Genomic DNA, 25,541 nt, shown 5'->3' with positions numbered 1-25,541 from the left:
GTGCCACGCATGGACCCCTACATTGACCACCCCGTATTACCAGGAGCGATCCTTGCCCTCCTGCCCCGGGACAGGGACACCCATGGCCCCACTCTTAGAGGTGGGAGGCCAGAGGATGCTCAGACACAAGGGATTTGGGACATGGGGGGGTGTTTCTGGGTGCTGGCAGGACTCAGGGAGCCCCATGTGTGGGTACCTCCTCCTGCTAGCTCCTCCAGCCCTCCTGTGGGTGCACCGGCCATCTGGGTAAACTGGGCAGGGGTGTTAACAGTTCTAGCAGCAATTAGCTAGCTTAACGAGCTGAAGAAGCAACTTTCTGCCTTTGCTGGGGGAGCAGAGGGCTCCTGGTGCTGAGGGGTGTGCTTTGCCCACCATCCAGCCATTGTCCCCCCCACCAGCGGCTGGAGGGGACATGGAGGGCAGCCAGGGCCACTCTGGGGGGGAAGGAGAAACCATGTCCCTCACATCCCATCTGAGAGGTTCCCAAGACCCCCTCCCCTCCGGTCAGTGTCATCCTCTGCCACACCAAGGCCCCAGCAGAGGTAAAGGGGTGCTTCTGATCTAAGGGTGCAGGGGGGGATCATGTGTGCCATTCCCTGCCATTCTCCCCAGCCCTACAACTGGCTCATCTGCTCTGCCAGCCATCCTCCCTGGCTCCCTTGATGTGTACTGGCTGGTCCAGGAGGGCACTGGAGCCCCCAGACCAGCCAGGGCAAGTCTGAATAGATGGCCTGAACACCAAATCCCCACCCAGGCCTGAAGCACGACAAAGATGGAGGAGAGACAGCGGCAATTCACATGCCAGGAGACTGGAAGGCGAATGCATGCAGTAATGAAGAATCTCAGAAGGATGCCAGCATCAGGGCAGGATGGGGGGAGGAGACTGGAGCACAATAAAACAATTAGGAAGGTGGTAATTACCAATCTAATGAGATATCTGGTTGAATCCTAAAAGCATCAAGGTTCTTTCACAGCAAGATGTAGCTTCATCAATATTCATCCTCTGGGGTATTCTCTTGGACAAAACATTTCCTTTCCCGCAAGACCAACAGAAATTTGACAGGAGAAGAGGCTTGGTGATGCAGCCTGTGCCTCTGAAACTGCCCAGTGCTCTCCCAACCACCTGACCCGTGATCTTGCAGAAACGCCCTAAAGAGCAGCTTTATTTGGAGGCGAGACGGGCTGCTTGGGTTTTCTGAGGATGCAAAGACCCCATTTCTTCTCATCTGAGAAGATCGTGGCAAGGAGAACCAGAGGGAGGGAGCGTGCCCTGCTCGGACGCGTGGGCAGGTTGGCCCTGGGCTGCTGCCTGGAAAGGTAGGTGGGTCAAGACCGGAGCCCAGCCCCGGGAGCTGCTTGCGTCTCCCCACAGCCCCTCTCACCACCTCCACGCGCATCCTCCCTCGGGGCGCCTGGAGCCCCTCCAACCTCTCCTCCGTGCTCACCTCCCAGCCCATCACTGGTGAGGCAGCCACCTCCTCAGCCCTCCTGTCACCCCCCTGTCCCCAGCCCTGCTGTGCCACAGCGCCAGGACCCCTCTCCCTGAAACATCCTTCGGGGTCCCACTAACCCCCCATCCACTCTGACCGCAGCCGGGGACCACGTCACGCCTCCCACCATGGAGCTGAACCAGACATCCCCACCTCCCCCATCACCTGTGCCAGAGACCGATGACGACAACCTGTGCAGGATAGATGTCACCGACGTGGCCATAGACGGTGTCACGCTGCTCATCTGCCTCTGCGGGCTGGTGGGGAACGGGGCCGTCCTCTGGCTCCTCGGCTTCCGCATCCGCAGGAACCCCATCACCGTCTACATCCTCAACCTGGCTGTTGTTGACTCCACCTTCCTCCTCTTCATGGTCACCTCCACCTTCCTCTACGTGGTCGAGAACCTCTGCTTCTCCGCTGTGTCCTTGATGTACCAGAGGTCACTTTTTCTGCTCTCTCTGCTCTCCTACAACATGGGCCTCTACCTCCTGACGACCATCAGCATCGAGAGGTGCATGTCCATCCTCTTCCCTCTCTGGTACCGCTGCCATCGCCCCCAGCACTTGTCAGCCGTGGTGTGTGCCCTGCTCTGGGCCCTCTCCATCGCTGTCATTGCTGCAGTGACTTCTCTGTGCCTGTCGCAGGAGCACGAGCACTGCCAGATGGCTCTTATCTCCATGTACGTCCTCAACTTCCTCATCTTTGCCCCACCCATGGTCATTTCTAATGTGATCCTCTTCATTAAGGTCCTGTGTGGCTCCCAGCAACGTCAACCCAAGAGGCTCTACATTGTTATCTTCCTCACCATCCTCTTCTTTCTCATCTTTGGGGTTCCCCTCAGCATCTGGAATTTCCTGCAGCAGTTTGTCTACATCGTTGTGCCCTCCCAGGTTGTTTTCCTGCTCGCCTGCATCAACAGCAGCATCAATCCCTTCATTTATTTCTTGGTGGGGAGCTGCCGGAGGCACTGCTCCTTGATGTCCCTCCAGGTTGCCTTCCAGAGGGTCTTTGAAGACACAGGGGTCACCACGATCTCCAACTAAGAGGCCACTGTGGTCTCACTGGCAGCACTGACCACCCTGGCTTCATGCTCATCTGCCCACCATTGCTCCCGGCTGGGCTTACAGGTCATCTTCCAGCAGCTGGGTGTTGGGATGCATCCCATCCTTTAACCCACCTCATCCTCATCCCATCTTGCCCCCATCCCTGTCTCCATCTCCATCCCGTCCTCATTGCATCCTCATCCCCATTCCATTCCCATCCTCATCCCCATTCCATCCCCATCCCCATCCCATCTCCTCCCATCCCCACCCTATCCCATCCCCATCCTATCCCTATCCCCATCCCCATCTATCCCCATCCTCACCCCCATCCCATTCCATCCCTATCCCATCCCCTTCCTATCCCTATCCCCATCCCCATCCTATCCCTATCCCCATCCCCATCTATTCCCATCCTCACTCCCATCCCATCCCATTCCTTTCCATCCCATCCCACCCCATTTCATCCCTTCCCCATCCCCGTCCCTCTCTGTCCCACCGGCCGTTCGGGCAGCCGCTCCCCGGCTGCGAGCGCGTCCCGCTGGGCTTTGCTGCCCTCCAGCGAGGGCAGAGGAGATGAAAACCCTCCAGAAACCTTCTCGGGGCCCGCCTGCCCCTGAGGGGCAGCGGGTGGTGGGGGGATTCTGGTGTCCGACAGCCCCGTTGCTGCACCCCCGGTTCTCTGCGCTGCCCGGCCCCGGCCCCGCTCCTCCCGCCCCAATAAACTCCTCTGGCTCCATCGCTGCCTCTCCTTCCTCTCCTGTCTCTCGTGGGGGGGGGGTGGTGGTGGTGGAGGGTGGGGTGTGGAGGGGGGAGGGTTGCAGGGGTTTAGGGCACCGGGGGGGAAGCTCTGCGAAGTGGTTGGTGGGGCTTCTTCCTGAGAAACAGCTCTCCAAAAACCATATGGGGTGAGCAGCCCATAGGGAGGCACTGGAGGTGTGGGGCTGGCCTGGGGGGTGGGGGGGCAAGGGCTGTGGGGGGGCTGGTGGGAAGGGGTGGGACGTGGTGGGACTGGTGGGAAGGGGTGGGATGTGGTGGGGCTGAGCCGGAGCAGGGTGCAGGAGGTGGTGGGGGTCTGCACTCATGATGACAGGAGGAGCACGAGCCCCAGATCGGGCAGCAGGGCAGGAGGCCGCAGGTCCCTGTGTCCCCAGGGCAGCAGGGACACAGGGACCTTTCCTCCTGCCTCGGTGCTGGGGGAAACTGAGGCCCAGCACGATGGCGTTTGGTGCTGGAGCTGTCTGATGCATCGCTGCTGGCTCCGGCACCGGCTTTCTGCACACCCACAGCTCTCCCCACTGCTGTGACGGGAGGCTGAGACCTTGGAGAAGCCACAGGGCAACCCAGTGGAGCCTGTGGTGACCATCTGCTCCTGGAAGGTGGTGGCCAGGTCTGGGGATCACAGACTCCCCCTCCCTTTGCTGCTGCACCATCCTGTCCTGGTGAAGAAGGGGAAAAGCTCCAGCCTGACAAAGCCAGAGGAGAGGAAGAATTTCAGAGGGAAGAGTCTTTTACACTTAGACCTGGCTTACAAAATAAAAAAAAAAAAAAAATTTGGGGAAATATTTGCCGTGACACTAATGAAACAGTCTGGGGGCACCAGGGTACCTCTGGGCCCAATCCTGCTGAGCACACACCGTGTGTGCATCTCCCCCCCCTCCACCTGCAGCCCCGGCCGGCGGCAGGACCCAGATGAAGGCAGCAAGCACTGGCACACGGACTGAAAGCAGCTGAGGGTGCACGATGCTGTTTATTGATATCAGGCAGCTATGAGCTACAGGAACCGGGTACTGGTTCGAGGGGAGGGCGGTGGGGGACTCCCTGGAGCCTGGTGAGGGGCAGTGGTTCCCCCCCCGTCAGCATTGCAGGGGAGCAGAGCTCAGAGAGGCTGCGCAGGATGCGGGATGGAGAGAGAGGCTTTTACTGAATGGGGTTTTACTCCCACTCTGTACATGAGTCAGAGTTCCCCAAAGGCAATGATCATCCTAAAAAGCAGGTCGGATTTTGGGAAACATGGTCCCTTTGGGGGAATAGTGGCCCCAGGACCTGGGGTGGGCTGGGAGGGAGAGGAAAAGCTGTGCTCCACCGCTCTCTCCGCAGAACATCCCTCCCCACATCGACCTCGGCGATGCCCCTGCGCTCCTCTCCTGCAGGGGACAGAATTACATCGTGAGAAGGTGACGTCGGGGAAATACTGCAGATATTTATTCATCTGCAAGGAAACACGCAGCCACTGTCCCGCAGGCCTTTAGCAGAGCGGTGGAAAGGTTTCAACAGTCTGGGGCCAGCGTGTCCATCGTGGTATCGTTGCTGCATGCAGTGTTGTCTTCTGGCTCCTCAAAGACCCTCTGGAAGGCAACCTGGGGGGACATCAAGGAGCAGTGCCTCCGGCAGCTCCCCACCAAGAAATAAATGAAGGGGTTGGTGCTGCTGTTGATGCAGGCGAGCAGGAAGACAACCTGGGAGGACACAACGATGTAGCCAAACTGCTGCAGGAAATTCCAGATGCTGAGGGGAAGAGCTAAGAGGAGGAAGAAGAGGACGGAGAGGAAGATAACAATGCAAAGCCTCTTGGGTTGGTGGTGCTGGGAGCTACACTGGGCCTTAATGAAGAGAATTGTGCTGGAAATGACCATGGGTGGGGCAAAGATGAGGAAGTTGAGGACGTACATGGAGATAAGAGCCATCCGGCAGTGCTCGTGCTCCTGCGACAGGCACAGAGAAGTCACTGCAGCAATGACAGCGATGGAGAGGGCCCAGAGCAGGGCACACACCACGGCTGACAAGTGCTGGGGGCGGCGGATTCTGGAGCAGAGGATGGACATGCACCTCTCGATGCTGATGGTCGTCAGGAGGTAGAGGCCCATGTTGTAGGAGAGCAGAGAGAGCAGAAAAAGTGACCTCTGGTACATCAAGGACACAGCGGAGAAGCAGAGGTTCTCGACCACGTAGAGGAAGGTGGAGGTGACCATGAAGAGGAGGAAGGTGGAGTCAGCAACAGCCAGGTTGAGGATGTAGACGGTGATGGGGTTCCTGCGGATGCGGAAGCCGAGGAGCCAGAGGACGGCCCCGTTCCCCACCAGCCCGCAGAGGCAGATGAGCAGCGTGACACCGTCTATGGCCACGTCGGTGACGTCTATCCTGCACAGGTTGTCGTCATCGGTGGTCGGTGTGGGTGGTGCGGGAGGTGGGGACATGTCCTTCACCTCCATGGATGGACGCTGGCCAGGTGGTGGGACGTGGTCCCCGGCTGCGGTCAGAGTGGATGGGGAGTTAATGGCTTGGAGAAGCTGAGGCTGAGCCCTGAAGGCACCAGTGGAGGGCAAGTGGGATGTGCTGGGGATGGGACTGGTGGACATTGTGGGGTGGGAGAGGGAGACGGGAGAGGAGGGAGAGACATGTGCACCACGGGATGCAGAAGGCAAGTGTGGGGCAGCGAGGAGTGGACCTAGAGAGAGGACCTGAGGAGAGCTCTGCCGGGCACTGGGAAAGCTGAGAGGAACGTATCTGCTGGCAGTGGATGCTGGAGGAAAGAAAAGTGGGATAGGGCTGAAGGAAAACATTGCACTTAACTGTTAGCTTTGGTGAAGCAGCAGGCAAGGGCTGTCTTTCCAGCTGGGCTCAGGCAGACCGGCGTCAGTGTCTTGGCTTCTCACACTCCTTTCGGATCCATACCCCAAAGCGGATCCTCCCAGGACAGTTGCATGAAGAAGAAAGTCCCCCGGTCACCAGGAGGTCCCCGTTCTCGTCCTGCCAGCTCCTCTGTCCCCAGTGTGCCCCTCGGCAGCGCACCCCACTCCCCCAGCCGTAGTGGGGTCGTGGGGGAGTTGGGAATGGTTTTGTAACTTCGTCTACGTCAGAGCTTCGCTTCCTTGTTTTTATTTATCTTGCTCCTTTTTTTTTGCCACAGAGGAAGTGGCTTTTGCCAGAAGCTCTGCAAGCAGAATTTTGTGAATGGCTCCTCATTTACTCCTGATTAGAAACACTCCTTCCCAGACAACGATCTGCTCCTTGTCTGCTTTTCCTCTCGTGGCAGGTTTCTTCCATTTTTCATTTCTCCCCTGCCTGTTGTGGGGCTCCCTGGACCTCAGAATCCATGGGGGGGGCATCGCCCCTCCAGCAGCAGAGCGTGGTGCTGGTGGTGCTGGGGATGCTGGCAGAGGTGGTGGGGTGGCTGGGTGCTTCTCAGAAGCAACTCCCCTTCTGGGAAGAGCACGGGGATCATCGCCAAAACCTCCCCTGGGCCCAAGGCAGCACACCTTCATAGCAGAGCCAAGAATTTGCATTTCTTGTTAGCCTCATGTGGGCCTTGACAGCCCAGCTGAAGGACAACAAACAGTTGTTTTCAGTCAGGATACAACAATACTAGCACTTATAGCCTAGATTAATTATTGCTAAGAACCCTTAGTGATGCAATTAAAACTAGAAACCAGGTTTTGGGGTGCTGTGCTCCCCCCACCCAGCTCTTCACCAGTGGCACATCCTCCTCCTCAGTCTTGGGAGCACTTCTGGTTGTTTTGACATTATCCCACCTCTTTGGTAGCCCACACACCCCGGACTGCGGCTCCTGAGCTCAGCCTGGATGTTGTTAAACCCTCCTGTGGCTCACGGCTGAGCAGAGCATCTCCTTGGAGGCACTTGCCCCCCACCAGTCCCCCCCAGCCAGGTCCAAGTGGATCCCAAGCTCCTCGCAGCCACTAGAGAACCTGCAAAGGGCTTAATGTTGTAGCCAATATGTTTTGTGCAATTAACATCCTCGTTGTGATGATTAAAATGACAGAGCTTTTCCAGAGGGATGCACCGCCATGAGGAGTGTCCTGCCTCTCCCACGCCACGGTGCCCTTGCAATTGGGGGGTGTTTTTGGCTTCTCTCCCAGCTACCCGGCTGACTACCTGTTTTTTTGCTGCAGTAGCCTTCAACTGCTCTAAAACATGCTGTGAATGCTTAAAATCGACTCCCAAAGACACTGGATTTATCCTGTTAACAATTCCAGCTTCAGCACTTTTGGTAAGGGCAGAGTTGTTTCCAAGGGTTTTGTATCAAAGTCTCTTCATATCAAAGTTGCTTCACATCAAAGTCCTGTCCTTCGGTGGGGGCTGTATTACAAAAGCAGATCCTACCACCTGTGTTTTGTGCAAGAAGCCACATGGCAGAGCCCATTGCTGAGCCCTAGGGATGCTGGTGGGAGCCACAGGACCCTCCCCACTTGCTTATCCTCCTGCATCCCCCAGCTAAATTCATCAGCTCCCTGAAGGCAGGCCAAACCTCCGTGGTCCCCGCGGCCACCCCCCTTTAGCCTTTGACGGGGCTGCTTTCCAGTTTGCAGAGTCAGAAGGGGCAGAGCATCTTTATTGTGACATTCCTGGGCTGGGGACTCGGGGTGGGCTGGACGGGGACAGCCTGGGAGCAGACACATCGGCGTGTGTGCCTGCAGCTCCGTGCACCAGCAGCGCCAGACAATTTCTGAATGAAACCTCCCACTCATTCTTCAGGTATCTGAAGCATCCAGAAACAAACTACACCAAGCTGTCTTACCAAATGGCTGGGGGCACGTATAGCTGATTTCTTAGAAGTTACATGTTTGTTCCCAAAAGAGATTATTGTGCGCTGGCTTCAAGGCTCTTTTCTGGCGGGGGGTTTATCTGTTTGTTTGCTTTGGTTTTAAGGCTAAACATAACACTCTGAGTCACTGTGGATTGCACTGGAGTGCTTCACAATTCCGACCTGCAGGAGCAGGGAGGAAGCCCTCTGTTCCCTGGCCACTAATTACCTGGACAGGCTGGCTGCAAGCGAGCTGACCCCCAGCCCCCTTCCAGCTCAGCAACGCTTCCATCTGCCTCCCTCCAGCCATGCAGCCAGGAGATAGAGACAAATACACCACAACTGGCAGGAGACTGGGAATTCCCTGCTGCAAGTGGGAAGGACAGCTGACAACATCTCTGTCTTTTCAAATCAGTACACGGAGTTCATAAAGAAATGGACTTTTTTTTCTTTCCAATGAGGTTTAGTGAAGCAGATGGAGACATTAGTCTGGGGATGATAGGAATCTTTTTTCTGCTCTTTGTTTTTTACTGAGTCTCTTTGTTTACCTGATATCTGCCTAAGCTGAATTTTTGGTGTGTTGAGATTTTCTGTAGAGTTGTTTTTTACAATAAAGGACAGGATTTTGCTAAATTAACTTCAAAAAACTTCAAATTAACTTCAAATTCCCCAAATTGCAGGTGGAAGAGCCCTGTATGACAGCACTGCTGTGCTTCACCCTTTCCCCCTTGATATTTTTTGAGGGTGGGAGGCTTGTTTTACTTTTGTTATAGGGAAAAGAAGAAACAGATTTTTATCTTGTGCTCGTTTAACCTCTTCCACAGAAATGCAACTATGGGCCCCACTATCTGCTGGCAGTGGGAGGGATGATTCATCTGAAGACAGGGCAGCTCCAGTGAGAGGTCACTGGGCTCTGCATGATCCTCACGGCCACTTCTTTTGGAAAGGGGAATTCTCCTTGTCATAAACTTCTCGTTGTGAAGACAGCCTAGTGCAGAAGGACACGTACTGCCACAAGCCTTTTACAAAGTTTACAAAAGATGGCAAAATTAAATCTGAATATCATAACCTGCGACTGCGTTTAACATGCTCTTACACCTCAGGGAACGATCCTTTACACAAAACAACAAATCCTCTCATTTTGTGCAATTCAAGCCAATTCTTAATTGCCAGCATTATATCCTCTGAGCTTGAGGGAATGGCTCCCTTCTCTTGTGACTTGGTGGGTTTGGATTTTTTTTTTTTTCTCTCTCTGCAAATGCTTAAGGATCTGTGCCATTTCTTTTCAAGTAAGGCTGTGCCATGTGTGCGAACTACAAAGTATTATTAGTAAAAAAACTCAGGGGAGGAGTCATCCAGAAGCCTCCTTATCGCTCTCATATCAGTAGGCATCTTCTCTCCTGCAAGTGCAGACATCGGTGCTTGCAGGGGCAGAGATGGCTCATTAACACTGATTGGTAAGATTTTGCAGATGACGTAGAGTCTTTCTTCAGATGTCTATTTTTATCTTAAGAAAACAGACTTTAAGGAGGCAGCATCACCCCTCGGTCGCACGGAAACGTTTCCAGCCTTTTGCTGCCATCGGGTTGTGCTACATCTCTGCAAATGGACTTCAGGAGCACACACCAGGGTTTTCTCAGCCCCCTGAGTGCTGGCACAGGTCATATCTCCCCAGCTGCTTCCACAAATTTCTGTCCAGCACGGGGGGGGAGTCCTCAGGGCAGAGGGTTCACATGGTCACCCCCACAAGATTCGTACCCTGGGGAAAGCCAGCATTAAAGGAGAATGAGTATTTGGACAAGTTTCGTTGAGGAAAACCACCTGGGAAGTGAAAGCTGTTGGGATGCTGTCGTGCCATTCACGGCTATGGATGGGTCCAGCTCCGGTGCCTGCAGGCTCTGCCTTCCCGGGAGGAGGAGGATGGATGGTGAAGCACACCCTGCGGCCACAGAAGCTGGGAGGTACCATTCTACAGCCCTGTGACAATTCACGCTGGATGAAGATGGATTAGGAAAATACTGGGTCATGTTTTCCCTCTTACCCATGGAAATCTGACTGAACAGAAGCTTTGGGAGCAAGAGAGAGATGGAGCTGCAGTGCCGCCACGTTGCATTTAACACAGCCAGGGCAGGGCATTTTTAACTAATCCTAACATTGCTTTAGCATGAAAAAACTACCTTTGGGTTAATTTTTGGAAGGGCTGAAGGAGAAGCCCCACAGCAGCGCTGGCTCGGAGCTGATGGGTGTATTGTCTGTGGTCCTGCAGCGGGTTGTTATTCCCAGCCAGCCCAGCACATTTCTCAAGTGGGCAGGGGCTTCCCAAAGGCTGCTGTGCTGGGACACCCTGCCCGCTCCTCCATGGCCAGGGCAGATGTTGGGAGGATGCTGAGGGGGAATTTGGAGCAAGCCGACCCAAAGGACTTGTGGTTGGAAGGACATTTGGGGCAAAGGCAGTGAGAGCTGGAGGTGGCAGTGATAATTATTACAAGCTTCAGCAGCATCATTACTCACTGGGACACTTGGAAGCACATCACTAAGTTCCTTGAATTTTTCTTAGGCTATCGAGACAATCCTGGGTGAAAGGATTGTGCTTTGTTATCGATTATATATTTTTTGTTACTACCCTGTTAGACTTCTTTATAATTTTGTCCTAATTTCTTATAATTGTAGGGTTTCTCTTTGATTGCCGTGAGGGTTGTAAAATGATGTTTCTGCTGGGAAATGAGTGCGTCCGCTTGAGTCCTCTCCAGCGCCACAGCATGAGCTGCAGGCAGAGGAATGACGATTAATTAAGTTCAGTTCACACATATGTTCCTGCGGTTTGGTGTTTTGTCCTGCTGGCCCTGGATATGGCAGAGATGGGAAAAGACCATCTCTGACTCTGCTTTCTGCTTTTTTTTTTTTTTTTTTTTTTTTTTTTTCCTGGGGTTATACTAATCTGAAAACGGGCACAAAGCAAATCAGAGAGTCTTCCAGGGAAAAGTTGATCAAATGTTTTCCACGGTGGTCCTGGGAAGGAGAGGGTGATGCACAGACGAGATGCTGGGAGGCGATAGCCCGTGGTGCTCCGTGAAACCCAGCCCAAAAGAAATGCATCAGTTCCCTGTGCCCACAACCAGGCAGAAGCCAAGTGTTGATAAGAAGAGCTCACTCGTGGATCTGCCATGGGGGTTATTTCCAAGCACTGTGTGACTTCAAAGTGGGAAAAACTCCAGGTTTAACTAAAGACTGTGTTTGTTTGTTAATATTGCCCCTTTCTCCCAATTTTTTCCGTAGAGAGAAGAAACATAAACATTTGAAGTGATGCCAAAAGGTGCCTTTGGGGACATCGGCGTGAGGGAACTTGCCACCCTTGTCCCCAGCACGGTTGTTGCCACATCAGTGGGAGTTACGAACTGCCAGCCTGATGAAGAATCACAGATTTTGATGCCTAAGTGGCTGCCATGAGGTGAAATAAGGAAACAGGCGCTCAGTCCAATACTCATCATTGTCACCGCGCTGGTTGTCCTCGGGTGTGCCAGGACCCTGGGTCAGGACCTGCCATCAGGAACCACGTGCCCCCGTCTCGTGCACACCCTGCCCTGTGCCCACCTGGCCGGGCAGGCGACCGCTCAGCAGCAGGGAGCTTCCCCCAGCAGCAGCTTCATCATTATTTAATCACGTTAATAATAATAAAAAATATTATTTATTATTACTTATTTATAGCTTAATCTATCTATTATTTGTATGTGTTTGTTGTTTGATATTTATATTTATTTGTTACTTATTAATTATGTATAATTTATTATTTATTCACTAATTTATTATTTATTGTTTGTTATCTACCATCTACACTTCATTATTTGCCATCTACACTTCATTATTTACCATCCACAGTCCATTATTTACCATCTACAGTTTGTTATTTATTATTTACTATTAGTAGTATTTATTATTTACTATTTGTTATTTGCCTATCACATTAGCATCAGCTAACGTTTAACAAAGACTTATCATGATTTACAAACAATTGGGAAACGCAGCCACATAGCTGCACTTCTCCACGTCAGGAGGAGCCATCCCCACTGCAGGCTCTGCCTAACACTTGGCTGAGCTCTCACCATCCTGTTTATGGGTCCTATTACTCCCTCCTTTAATCTCATTTTCTGTTGAACTCTTCTTCTAAACATAAAAAGAAGTGTCTCGGCGTGGCCCCTTTCCTGGCAGTGCCAGGAGTCCATGACCCCCAGGAAGCTGAAGCTGCTCAAAACAGCAGCGCAGGGGCTTTGGAGTTGCTGAAGATCTGGGGCTGGATGAGGTAGATCCTGGCATCAAAGCTCTCCTGTCCAGCTTCATTATGACTTAAATAAATATTCTTTATTAAGGAATTTGGTCGAAGTCACGGGGGAAGAGGAGTAGGAGGCAGGAGCTGGGATGGAGGTGCAGGCACGGGGCTGGATGGGACGCTCTCCCAGCCATTTGCATTTGCTCCCCCTTGGTCTGGGTGTCTGCAGTGATTTCTTCTGAGCTAGTTGGTTATAGATTTGCTGCACAGCAGAAAAAGAAGCAGGACAAATCTCCCTGGTCCCCCAAAAGATGCTTGGAGCAGGGCAAAGGGATGGAGCTGCCACCGTGAGGAGGCTCCTGCCCTGCAGAAATCGCCCGTGAGCAGCAAGTCCCCTCCAAGGACTCGTGCCACGTCCCTGCAACCTCAGCAGAGTGAGACGTGAGGACGGGGCACGGAGCAGCCACCCACTCACCACTGCCAGAGAAGGGTGGGTCCGGGGGTCTGCGTTGTCCCCGGGACGTAGAGGCTGGGTGCGTCACACCGTCCCGCTTCCCTCTTGCCCTCCCCGCAACACAGGGTGACGGAGACGTCCAGCTCAGCTCTTACAAGAAGTGACAGTCAGCAGGCGCCGTGTCGAGTATCATCTCCCCAGGGTTGGCGGGGAGCTGGTGGGCTTCTTTGTGACAGCAAAAAGCGGACAATCACACCGATGGGATCTGCAACACATCTCAGGGACATCGCCCCCAGGCGCAGAAGAAGCAAACGAGAAGGAAGATGATAATTTTGTGCTTGACACAGTGATGGGCTTGCAAACAGGAAGCGTTTGAAGCAACCAGCAGATTGGTCTGCAATGCCCGTCCCGTGAGGATGACTCTTGGGCAAGCTGCTTCCGCTGAACTCAGAATGACCAAGCCTGGGCAGAAACCCAGGACCGTGGGCCCAGGGCCCATTTGGCCTCAAGCTGAGGAAGAGACAAGGTGCCAGAGCCTGCACACAGACCGTTGGAGGAACCTCATCATGGAGCTGCCTTGTTCCTGGTGGCCAGATCTCGTCTGGAATGGTTTTGGTGCGGTGGCTTTGTAAACTCTCACGTGCAATTCTGACAGGGAGGACTGGAGTTTACACCTCTGGGATACCAAGGCTGTGCAAGGACTCTGCCCTCTCTGGACCCCCCTGTGCCTGGTGAGACGGGTCTGGGGCTCCTTTTGCTGGGGCACACTGATCTGCTCTTCCTCAGTCTTTCCATTCTTCTCATTCACCTCCTCATCCCTTTTTAGTCCTTAAAGGGCAAATGGCTCTGCATGCCTTTTTCTTTCTCCCTCTACTTTTCTTCCAGCTCTTTGTCTGTCTTTGCTACTCTGGGACCAAACTTCTCCCTCCTATGCCTATCCCTATTTCTCTTGATCTCTTCCCTCTTCCCTCTTCCCTCTTCCCTCTTCCCTCTTCCCTCTTCCCTCTTCCCTCTTCCCTCTTCCCTCTTCCCTCTTCCCTCTTCCCTCTTCCCTCTTCCCTCTTCCCTCTTCCCTCTTCCCTTCCCTTCCCTTCCCTTCCCTTCCCTTCCCTTCCCTTCCCTTCCCTTCCCTTCCCTTCCCTTCTCTTCCCTTCCTTCCATTGCAGATGTTGTAGCCTGTGGAGGAGGGGGGAAGACTGAATGACCAGAGGACATTCACAGTACTGGAGACCTGGGAGTCACTAATTTTGCTTTCATCTCTTGCCTTTCTCCAGGAGAGCACCAGAGAGAAAGGAGGAAGATGGATCGGCATCCCAACGACACGATCCATGCCTGGTGTACAGTGCCCCCCGCGCCCTTGGACAGCATGGTCCCTGGGGATGGGTACAATGGGACCAGGTGCTTTGCAGAACACATCCCCGAAATCGTCACCGGTAGCATCACGCTGCTCATCTGCCTCTGCGGGCTGGTGGGGAACGGGGCCATCCTCTGGCTCCTCGGCTTCCGCATCACGAGGAACCCGTTCACCGCTTACCTCCTGAACCTGGCCGTGGCCGACTCCTGCTTTCTCCTCTGCACGTCAGCTTTCCTTGTAATATATCATGTGCCCATGCTCACCTGCTTTCAGCCAAAGATTTTGCGGGTGCTGCCGCTATTTCACTCCATGGTTCTGCTCATGTACAGCACCAGCCTCTATCTCCTCACGGCCATCAGTGTGGAGAGGTGTGTGGGTGTCCTCTGGCCCTTCTGGTGCCGATGCCACCGCCCGAAGCTCCTGTCAGCCATCGTGTGTAGCCTGCTGTGGGCCCTCGCCTTTGTCCTTGCTGGGCTGGTGTACTTTGTGTGTGACCTGGGTCACTCTGAACACTGCTGGATGGTTCTTGGAACCTTGTGTTTTCTCAATTTCTGCTTTTTCACTCCCTTTATGGTTCTTTCCAACGTGATCCTCTTCATCAAGCTGAGGCGTAGCTCTTGGCAACACCACCCAGCAAGGCTGTACACTGTTATCTTCCTTGCCGTTTTCTTCTTTCTCCTCTTTGGTATCCCACTCAGTGTCCAGATCTTCCTCAACTTCTTTGTCTATATTAACTTTGTTTTTGAGATCTGCCTGTTGCTGGCCTCTGTCAACAGCAGCATCAATCCTGTTATTTATGTCCTCGTAGGGAGCTATGGCAAGCCCAGGTTCAGGGGATCCGTCAAAGTGGCTCTTCAGAGGGTCTTTGAAGATAGGGCAGATTCCCAAGAGGTGGGTGAGACCCCTGTGATGGGAATTCCTGCCTGATCCCAGATAGCTGCAGGCTGGCACCTGGAGAGGGGCACCCCGGTCCAGCACCCACAGGAGCAGAGTCCTTGCCCAGTTGGGTGAGAGGGACTGGCATCCCCAGGACACTGCCACGCTTGATGAGATTTCCAGGGGCAGGGCTGGTTCCCGCCTCAAATTTATTTTTAAGTTATTTTAATAAAAGTGTCTTTTATATAACTTATTGGTGATTGCAGTTTCTTCCCTTGCTGGCTCCGTGTGGTGCTACCGTTTGTTCTCAAAATTACAGTTGTGACAGTCCCCTCATGCTGCCCACTATTTTATAATGTTGAAATGTTGTGGTCCAGAATGTCCTGCCTCATCTGTTCTCCTGTTCTCTGGGGTTAACACAGCCACACTGTTGGCCTGATCTGCACTTTGCTTCCCAGCGTGGAGATGTCCCAACTCTTCCTGCCTCTACCCTCTTCTGGGACCTTGGTGCCTGATACTAAAGCACTGACCGCTCACTGCCTTAATCCTCAAAAACCCCCAAACCAGAGGAGATGATGGTGAGGGATGGAAACGATATTTGCGGCTCCCTCTGGCTTAATTTCCTCTGGTGCCACAGAGAAAATCCATCGCAGTCTGGCTGATGGAGCTGGCAGCATCAGTCAGCAGCCAAACCTTTACCCTGCCAAGGGGGTTTAACCAAGGAGGCAGGAGGGGACAGAGACAAGTCCTGCCAGTGATCAGCCCTGAGCCAGGTTGGACAGAGGGCAGACAGACAGACAACTAGGGTCTGATGGCTCTTGGAAAGTGCAATTCTGTGCACTGGGTGGAGAAGCCCATGGAGCAAACTGCCAGGGCAGACCCAAGAAAAGAGGCAGAAATAGAGGCTGGGAAGGCTCTCGCAGGCGATAGCTTGAGGAGGCTGAGCTCTGCCTGCCAGATGGTTTTATTAGCTTTCCAACACACAGAAACAACTGCTACCAGAGCCATAACATTTACAGAACATAGCTTATTTTGAACACATACAAGCCTGACCCCCATGCAAACAAATAACCAACGTCTGTAAATCTTGTGTTGGAAATCAAAATTTTAGGCCAACATGCTCAGGATGTTGCCCACAAAAGCAGAAGCTGAGAAACACTGGGCAATTCTACTTTTTTGTTGAGCACATGGGTAAATTGGGCAGCGAGTGTTGTGTTGCACAGAATTAAGCTGCTGTACATTGACGCTTTCCTTATCATGACCTGTCTACACTTGAAGGGGTTGGCTTGGTGGGAGCTGTTTGCATTTGCCCTTCACCACAGTCAGTCTGGGTAGGAACCATCTCACCTCACTTCAGCTCTCTAAAAATTACATGGGCCTGTCTGAGGAAACTATTGTAGGCTGCTGACTGACTATAGAGGGAATTCTGAACACAACTCAGATGAAAACCGTAACTTTTAGATGACTAAAGCCAAGTGAGCAGCACTGACTCACCTTTCCTTAGGAAAAAAAGATTTTCCATAAATCCCAAGTCATCTCTCCGCCGTCTGCCTGTGCCCTGGTTCATGCACAGGTCTTATTATTCCATTGGCTCCTGGGATGCACTTGGAGCATACACCTCTAGCATGTTCTTGGAAACTGTGCATTTGAAGGCCAAGTATGGCTATGAAATTGTGGTATACGAGTGGCAAACCTAGATCTGAATCTGAAATAGAAGTTTTGCAGCAGTGCCAAGCTTGTAGCGCAGGGTCCTAAAGATACGCCTCTGGAATGACAGGAGAAAAGTTCAGCTTTAATAGGTTTTGGGATTGGGGTTGCTTTAAAACAAAATGAAAGAGGAACCTGACACGGAGACCATCTGCTTTTCCCATAGGTCTAATTTCTGAGACTTTTTTGTTAGTCATTTCCTGCACAAAGCCAAAATAGATTATAACCAGAACCCTGATACTGTCAAATGCAATGAAATAGTTCCCGGTTTGCAAGAATCCTTGAGAATGTGACCTGCTTGGCTAACACGGAGAAATGTGATTTGTGAAAGGACCTGAGAAAGACCCCATGCTGGACGCTGCACAGGCTCACCAAGGCAGGCTCCGGCCCAGTTTTCCAAGTGATAATTCCAGGAAACCTCATGAAGATCACGGGGACGGCAGCTGGCGAGTGCGAGGTGATGTGAGTCTGCAGCGCGTCTGCTCCAGGGAAGTTCTCCAGGCTGCGAGAGGAAAGGAGGTCAGACTTTTCTGGGTGTTTTGTGGGTTTTGTTGTTTTTTTTTTTTTCAGCCCAATCAGTGCCTCCCCTCACTGGTTTTGAACCTGTTGGTCGATTTGTACCAAATCTTATTGGGGAATAGTGCTTTCTAGGATATTAAGACCTATAAATATTGTGGGAAAAGGTGATAGGGGAATACTGAAATGAGTGTCCTGCTGAAGGAACTCAGCAGCTTATCAAGATGGACTATATAATGTTAGACACCTGAGAATCCATACCACATCCACCCCCAAAACCACTTGCTCTTTGGCATCTGCAAGGACAATCTTTTTGTCTTATTATTTTCCTCCTCCAGATCTGTCCTGTTCAAAGCCAGCCAGGAGGCATCTCCCTTGCTTTTGCTCTGCCTCTGTACATGCTCTTGTGCCAGGCATGCCATACCCATCTCCGCACATCTTGTCTTCCATCTCTCCTGCCCCTCGTTTCTCTCTGTGCTCCTCCACGTGGAAGCTGGGGCATGGCTGCAAAGAACTGAAAAGCCTAGTGTGGGGGACAGCAGAGTTGCTAACATGTCTCTGTTTTGTCTCATCCCTCCAGCTGTGGGAGGGGGAAGGAGAAGCAGCAGAGATTTCAGCGTGAGCACACCATTCCCTGTCATGGAAAGAGCCAGCTCTGCTTGTTGGAGCCAGCCCGGTGGGACGGTGTTTAACAGGAGTTGGCATCACAGGCTGCTGAGGTATGAAGACAATCACTACAACTGGACCGACTGTGAAGCCGGTCACTTGAGCAAAGTCCCTGTCACGCTGCTCATCTGCCTCTGCGGGCTGGTGGGGAACGGGGCCGTCCTCTGGCTCCTCGGCTCCCGCCTCCGCAGGAACCCCATCACCTTCTACATCCTAAACCTGGCTGTGGCCAACTTCACCTTCCTCCTCTCCATCGCCATTGCCCTTGTGATATTTTACGGCCCAGAGAGCCTTTATCACAGGCTGGGCTCACGGGACATGACGGTTGTGTTGAACATCACCATCTTCTTCGCCTTCACCACCAGCATCTACCTCCTGGCAGCCTTCAGTGCCCTGACATCTCTGTCCGTCCTGCCCCTGGCCCGCTGTCCCTGTCACTGCTCCCAGTGCTTGCCAGTGCTCGTGTGTGCCCTTCTCTGGGCTCTCTCCTTCCTGCTCACCGTGACCCTCTACGTCTGCCCTGCAGCGCTCATTGTCTTCGTCCTGAGTTACCTCTTATCAGTGCTTATTCTGATTTTTTCTGGTCTAACCCTGCTTGCCAGGGTCTTGTGCTGCTCATGGCAATATCCACCAAGGAAGCTCTGTGTTGTGGTCCTGCTGGCCGACTTCATCTTCCCCTTCTTCACTGCTGATTTTTGTTACTGGCTCTTGCTGAGACTGTTTGATTTTTCTGTTTTTGTCTTTGATACCTCTCTCCTGTTCACCTGTGTGAACAGCAGTATCAACCCCATTATTTACTTCTTGGCTGGGAGCTGCGCAGAGAAGTTCACACTCTCTGTTAGGGTTGCTTTCCAAAGGGCTTTTGAAGACGTAACAGACCCTCAAAATAGAGGCGAAACTCCCCAAGAAAACACATTGGAAACGGTTGTTTAAACCTCTGCGGGCCCTTCCTGGGAGAAGATGCTCTTGGGATGGAGGTACCTGGTGGGACAGAGTGAGACTTTGGTGAGGCTCTGGCTGCAGCTGAGCAAAATCAGCTGCAGCCCAACAAAACGTGCTGGGTGACCCAGGAAATCCTGCCTGGGGTGGACACTGGACAGCGTGATGAAATACCCATCGAAACCTCTTGCTTTTAAACCTTTGATTTGAATCTGTTCCTACCGACAGGTCTGAGTTTACCCTAGTCTCAAAAGTGATCTTGGTCTACCCTGTCCACTGTTAAAACAGAGTAGCAGCGGAGGCTCTTTGCTCCTGCCAGTGGGATTTTTTGGTGTGTCTGCTTATAACTAGGGTGCGGGTGGATGAGAAAATTTGGCACATCAGGGCAGAACAATTCCTGGGCAAAGCCTTGTGTGTTCATCTCCAGCGGGTGCCAACATGTGTGAAGAATATGCGGAGACTTCACCTTCAGTTTTGTTACCGGGCAGGTAGGTGTGTGTTTGGGATTGTCCCTGGAAGGCTTTCCCTGAAATGCATCACTTCTGCTGCAAACTGAATTTTGTCTGCACACCATGTGGGTTGTCTGCACGCAAGGGGTTTTTGACTGGAACTGCCTCGTGTGGTTCCTCCCACTTTTCTCCGGGCTGTCTGTGAGCAAGCGCCCTTTCGCAATCATGACCTGAGGTCTCTATCTGTTTCTGGAGTGTCTGTCCCTCATCTAGAAAAACAGGAGGCGTAGCATTAAAATGAATCAGTCCAAAAAACACAGCCCTGCCTGAAGACTCTGTAAAGACTGGGTTTTCCCTGTGAAAGAAGATAGAGGGAGAGGGAAAGAAAACAATGGACTTTTTATGGAAAAGATCCTGTTGAGGCCATGAGGACTGACTCTCTGTAGCCTGGATCAGGCGCTGGCTGGGTAAAAGGGGTAGTGGCAGCATTTTCTCTGCTCCTCTCTTCCCTCTGTGCCCCCTTGCCCTCAAGGAGCATTTGTCTGTGAACTAAACCACCAACAAACCATTGCTTCTGAGCTGGTTTTGTTTCCTGGTGCAACTCCCTACCAGGCTGCACTAACTTTAGTATGAGCACAAGGGAAAGGTTGGGAAGATGCAGCTGGCAGGGAGGATCGGAGGGAGAAAATTCATCACCAGAACAGACCCAGGAACTACTGATGACATTGGCCTCGGGGACCTAGGATGGTGACAGAAGTTTCTCTGCTCTTTGGCTTGTCCCTCAGTCCAGAGCTACACGTCACCAGACAAGCTGGAATGAAAATCACTTGGTGCAGTACAGGTACAGAACCATGATAACTAAACCCATAAGACTCTCTGGTAAAAACGAGGAGCTTGGATAGTTGGTGGCCTGGGTGACTCTGCAAGCAAGGGAGATTCTGGGAAGCAGGAAAAGCAGGTGGGACCATCATGGTCCTTCTGCACCTGCCTTGGGTGACATTCCCTGGGTGATGGGAGCCCTTCCCTGGACAGCACGTTGTAACCTGGAAAATTTTTACTTTCTAAAGGACAGGAAAATGGGAGAGAGGGAGAAAAAAGCCCCTCTCAACTATGGAAGACTCCTGCCCTGTTCTGTAAAACAACTCTCTAAATAAATACTTCTTAGATGTTTAATCTCATCATGTGTCTTCAAAGTGTGACCCACCACCCGTGGCTTATATTATCGTTTCTCTTTCTAAAATCAGTGACACGTTAGTTACCCTTGGATTTGAGGCAGTGGGAAAAGGATGGACAACTTTCCACTGTGCAAGAGGCAGAGAAACGGGTGGGTGAGTACAGGCATCCCTGCAAATGGGATGATGTCCCCTGTCAGGCTGTGTGCCTCCTCCCTGCTTTGCCCAGCAGTCTCCCAGGTGCTGGGATGCTGGGAGGTCCTTTCCTTCTGGTCTTTCCCTCTGCCCTTCCACCTCTGCCTGCCGCAGCCAGCCTCAGCCCTCCACCCTACCAGGACGTGCGCTCCTGGTGTGCTCAGTTGTTCCCAAGGAAAGCTTTCAGCATGAGTAGGCAGCTCCACGGCCATGGTTTGTCTCAACTGGAGGCTTCTTACAGTGACATACATCTCCACTAATTGCAAACATCCCAGACAGATGTCACCTGCTTCCCAGGTCCCTTCCAGAATAAATGAGGAGGTCTTGGCACTGTCAAGAGACAGTTTGTCCCAACTATTGCAGGCACCTACCTCATGCTCTGGAGGTACCTGTCCTCCTCATAGACAAGACAGAGGCTTTAGAATGAGGGCAAATGAGCCATTTTCTGACAGAGTCAAGTCAGCCTTGCTCCATTCACCAGTGACAAGCCTTGCAGTGAAGCCCAGCTGTTGTTTATTCAACAAACTTTGGGGTCCGACTTACCATGCTGGAAACAAAAAGAGAAATCCAAATTTAATTTAGGAACAGTAACAAAATGGTACCTTAGATAGATAATGAGAAAAAGATCAATCCAATCAGGATTTTGGAGTGTATGGTTAGTTATTGAAACAGCTGTGCAGAGGAGCTGCTCAGCTCCTCCTGAGGATGCCCATATTCAGGATGGAGGCAGGGCAGGACTTCTTCTTGATGCTGAAGTTGGGGAACCAAAGGATGGGCCCACTCCCTGCCAGCCTGCACATAATTCTATAAAATTAAGTGGCTCATATGCCTGGCTATGTTAATTACTATGTGTCAGGCTCTTTTTGGTCATGGACAGAAAGGCGTGTTTGGTGAAGTTACCATGAAATCTTTGCTGCGAGCAAAGAGATTACAGGAATTTGTGTCTCTGACTTGCCAAGACCATCTGATCTGGTGATCCCCTGACGTGCTTCATGGCATGGCTTGGAGCCATGTCTGGGGAGTGTTTGGTGAGCTGTGCCGGAGCAGGTTCCCATCTCGACCTCTGCAGCCGACATTGGCCCACTGTGCTTCTCTTCGGCATCAGAGAGGTGATGTTTGGCACCAGGCAACCTGAGCTGCACTGTGCTATCTCACTCTTTGACTTGAAGTATTTCCTTTCCAGAATTGGTGCCTCCTCTGCAGACATAGCTTCCCCCATCTCCATCTCCAAGTTTGGAGGACAGGGTATCATAGCTTTGACTGAAGTAAGGCAAAAGAATCTGAAGCCTCCTTTGGGATGTTTTTGTCCCTGTGGACAAAACTTTTGTGGAGATATTGAAAAGTGAAACACATCTTAAAATCCTCCCTTGGCTTTCCTGGAGGGACTGATAGGAGCAGGGCTGGAGCAGATTCCCTGCCTGCTTTCAGGGATGCTTTTGTGCTGTCTGGTCCCTGAGAGACCCCCACAACCTCCAGGACACGATATATCATCATCCAGCTGTACTCTGTTGCAAAAAGCCATGTTCCCCTGGAGCATAGCTGGAAAGTAGAACCTTGTGTGAACTTCTTGGCATGAACATGAGTGCTGGGAACATGCCACTCATAATGCCCCAGCACTATTGAACCCATACTTTTCTCAGAATTATTTAACTCTGGAATTAAAAAGTGTGACAAATCCCCATTTAATTTATAAGGGAATGCTCTTGTTTCTCCCCAAGCTCTGCAGCCCTACCTGATGTTAGTTTGTCTTTCTTTCCATCAGCTGGGAGTGCAGGGCCAGCTTTGCCAGCCGGCTCTTTAGACAGAAGACCAAGGATGCTCCATGTGATGCATACCCCTCTCCTGCCATCTAGAGGCATCAACCCCGCAGATATTTGTGAAATCACCATCCACTGAGGAGGCGGAGATGTTCAACTGGGCAGGGAGGGGGATTTTGTTGGGGGGTGAGTTGCCAGCTAGCCTCTCTTCGTGAGGGTATCCCGCTTGGCTTCCAGGAGCAAGTGGCTCTCCTGGAGTCCTCACCTTCCACCTCTCTGCAGCAGCAGACAGGGAGGCACGGCCAGCTCTGCCACTGCAATGTCTCCATGCCAAGGGAACCAAGATCAGGAGAGGGCTGCACTACCCCATGGACGAGCCACCCCGTTGCTTCCCATGGCAGCAATTGCCTCTACTCCTTGCTGAGCCTTTCACTTCATCATGGGTGCAGCGGTGCTGGTGAGATGACCTCCTTGGCTTGCCCATTTTTGCAACCCTTTTTCATAGAATCATGGAATGGTTGGGGTTGGAAGGGACCTTAAAGATCATCCAATTCCATGGGCAGGGACACCTTCCACTAGAGCAAGTTGACCAAAGGCCCATCCAACCTGGCCTTGAACCCTTCCAGGGAAGGGGCAGACACAACTTCTCTGGGCAAGAGCCCTGCCTTGTTTGGCCAGCAGAGATGACCAAATCTCCCCCAGGGCCTAATATGTCAGGCTTTCCCCAGGCAAGACATCCCCCCCAAAACACCACAAAACTCATCTGCTAAGCCAAAGGAGCCAGAGTTTATTCAGTGGGGCCAGGGCAATGCGGGTCATTGCAATGGGGAATGCAGGTGGGTCGAGGGACCGAGCAGTGGCTGAGCAGTGCTGCGCAGGCTCTGTGCCACATCCCCCTATGCCTCCATCCCCCCTGGCTGTCCACGAGGGTCTCCTCACCATCAGAGACCCTCCATCACCATATAGAGTGGTCTATATGGCACGAGGGCTTTGCTCAGTGCCCCTAATGACATGTAAACTGGTGCCTGAAGACTTCTTCCAACTTTCTTCTGGGAGACATTGCCACCGGATGGAGGCTTTGTTTTAACATGTCAGAGCGTGGAACACAATACGTGTGAGAAATCTGATGCTACAAAGCCATAGAAGAAATCTATAAAGGGAAATGTTTTTCACAGTGGAGGTAAAGAAGAACACATGCTGTCATGGAAGGACAACGATGATCTGATTTTTATAGGCCTAAACCAGTGGGAAAGGTGAATAAAGGGACTTAATCTCATGAAGCATGTCTGAACAACATACCACACTAAACTGTCCATGTGAGGCAGTCTGATTCTCTCTTCCAGGGCCCTGAATGCAAGGGGAGCATTTGCCCTGACCCCAGCCCTTCATCCCCTGCCCATGGGACCAGGGACTCCAGCTGAGGTCAGGCCCGAGCAACCAGACTGCCTGAGCTATGCAGGATTTAAACCTGTCTGAAGACCTGTCTCCGTTCCCCTCTCATGGGTGGACCTTGAGCCTATGCTCTAGCCTTGTTTCAAGTCTGACCCCAACTTCTGCAGCTCAAGGCTGGAACACTGGAAAGCCTGTGGACTTTGTTCATTAACATGCGTTCACCACATGAAAGCAAAGGACATCTTTGGATGACATCAGTCTTGGGGATGACAAGCATAGGCAATAACTCCCAAGAAGAGGTACTCAAAAGATGGAAAACTTATGAAAGACAGAGACAAAAGAAACAATGAAAATTCTGGTCCCTGTGATGCTAAAGGGTGAGATTGTGAGACAGGAACCACTTCTAGATAAAAGTACATTTGCAGCACTATGTACCCCACAAAACGTAATCTCAGAGCAGACACATGCCAGGGATGTGATTAGAGGCAGTGGGCAAAGCCCTCGTGTTGTTCTGTATCTGAATACTGGTGCTTTCTCACAGCAAGTTGAGACAAGGCCAGTGAAGCATCACTGGCTGCTGTTGAGGGGATTCTGGTGACATCCCAGGTGCAGGGAGCGGGTGTATGATGAGGTCTGTGGGGGCAGGGGAAGAGATGGGCATGACCAGAGGTGGTTCTGAATGTGAGGAATGGTGGGAAGAAGAAGGAGCATTAAGGCCACGAGACTGTCAAAGACTTCCGAGGGGTTTCTGCTGGTTCATCTCCATGGTTGATGGTCCCTGGCTCATCTCACTCATTCTCATCTTTCTGCCTTCCTCTTGCCCTACCAAATCTCTTCCCCACCATCCCCTTGGTGATGAAGGCTGTAAGAATAGTGAAGGAACAGAAGAGAGCTAGGGGAAGTTTTCTACCACCAGCTTCTCACCTCAACACCCAGAAGACCCTGGCACAGTGAGCTGAAGTTGGACGATGGGGACGTAGAGATCATGACCAGAAGACCATTATACATCAGAGAGTAAGTGATCCACAAAACACTCATCCTGAGTAGTCCCAGGCCTGTGCCGTGCTATGCTGTGCATCTCCCTTGGCCATGGGACAAACCTGGTTGGTTGATGGCCACAGAAGAGCCTGCAGGCAGCTCCCACAGGGTGCTGGTGACTACACTGCCTGCGTGTCCTTGTCTTTGTCTAAGACTGCTGCAACAGTTCTCATATGACCAACCTTTTTGTTTGACAGTAGAATGAGCTGTTTCCTTTTTTAAGAAAATCCTGTAGTAGCTCAAATGAGTGTAATGGGGTAGGCTTTCAGTGGTCAGGATCTGGCCTGATCAGAGGTCTATATGATGCTGCACGACTTGGGGTTCCTGGCATCTGAAGGGACATAAGATTTTCTGTGCTATCCTCTCCTTCATAGTTTTAGATCTAGTAAATAGTATTTAAAATGATACTTTATAGAGTCTCAAGTGCCTTTCTTAACAGAATCATATCGGCACCTCCTGGTGAAAAACTGGGGGGAGGAGAGGAAGGGGGTGACGTGGCCAACTTCTACTGACAAGATCACCGTCCGTGGGACATGTGAGGGGAAGCTGTCACCGATGTGATGAGATTGTGAGGGGAGTCTCCTGTCCACGGGATGTGTTCTCTGGGCAAAGGTCTCCTCCTCAGGCACAAGGGACAAGGCCAAAGCAGACCAGGGTGGTCCCGGCAGCTATCACCACCCTCTTTCTCCT

General features: G+C 52.1%; 4 protein-coding genes across 4 annotated transcripts; 3 read left to right on the top strand and 1 right to left on the bottom strand.

Annotated features, from left to right (window-relative positions):
• Positions 1 to 1,012: 1,012 nt before the first annotated feature.
• Positions 1,013 to 2,533, top strand: LOC104356839 (mas-related G-protein coupled receptor member H-like). The gene is made up of 2 exons (XM_042785635.1): positions 1,013 to 1,317; positions 1,593 to 2,533. Exon 2 carries the CDS (start codon positions 1,619 to 1,621, stop codon positions 2,531 to 2,533), a length of 915 nt encoding a protein of 304 aa, XP_042641569.1. The 5' UTR covers positions 1,013 to 1,317; positions 1,593 to 1,618.
• Positions 2,534 to 4,261: 1,728 nt separating this feature from the next.
• On the bottom strand, positions 4,262 to 6,583 carry LOC104368718 (mas-related G-protein coupled receptor member H-like). The gene is made up of 2 exons (XM_042785633.1): positions 6,104 to 6,583; positions 4,262 to 5,780 (listed from the first exon to the last, which is right to left on the bottom strand). The coding sequence occupies exon 2, from the start codon at positions 5,740 to 5,742 to the stop codon at positions 4,801 to 4,803; it is 942 nt and encodes a 313-aa protein (XP_042641567.1). The 5' UTR covers positions 5,743 to 5,780; positions 6,104 to 6,583; the 3' UTR covers positions 4,262 to 4,800.
• Positions 6,584 to 14,090: 7,507 nt separating this feature from the next.
• LOC104368716 (proto-oncogene Mas) lies at positions 14,091 to 15,071 on the top strand. Its single transcript, XM_009976098.3, has one exon. It carries the CDS (start codon positions 14,091 to 14,093, stop codon positions 15,069 to 15,071), a length of 981 nt encoding a protein of 326 aa, XP_009974400.2.
• Positions 15,072 to 16,986: 1,915 nt separating this feature from the next.
• Positions 16,987 to 20,417, top strand: LOC104368715 (proto-oncogene Mas-like). Its single transcript, XM_033006907.2, has 2 exons — positions 16,987 to 17,246; positions 17,824 to 20,417. Exon 2 carries the CDS (start codon positions 17,883 to 17,885, stop codon positions 18,840 to 18,842), a length of 960 nt encoding a protein of 319 aa, XP_032862798.2. The 5' UTR covers positions 16,987 to 17,246; positions 17,824 to 17,882; the 3' UTR covers positions 18,843 to 20,417.
• Positions 20,418 to 25,541: the final 5,124 nt, after the last annotated feature.

This window comes from Tyto alba, unplaced genomic scaffold (genome assembly GCF_018691265.1).
Source record: "Tyto alba isolate M040663 unplaced genomic scaffold, T.alba_DEE_v4.0 Super-Scaffold_8, whole genome shotgun sequence".
Classification (NCBI taxonomy): domain Eukaryota; kingdom Metazoa; phylum Chordata; class Aves; order Strigiformes; family Tytonidae; genus Tyto; species Tyto alba.
The sequence above is the reverse complement of the archived record's forward strand: the minus strand, read 5'-3'. Positions and strand labels throughout refer to the sequence as shown.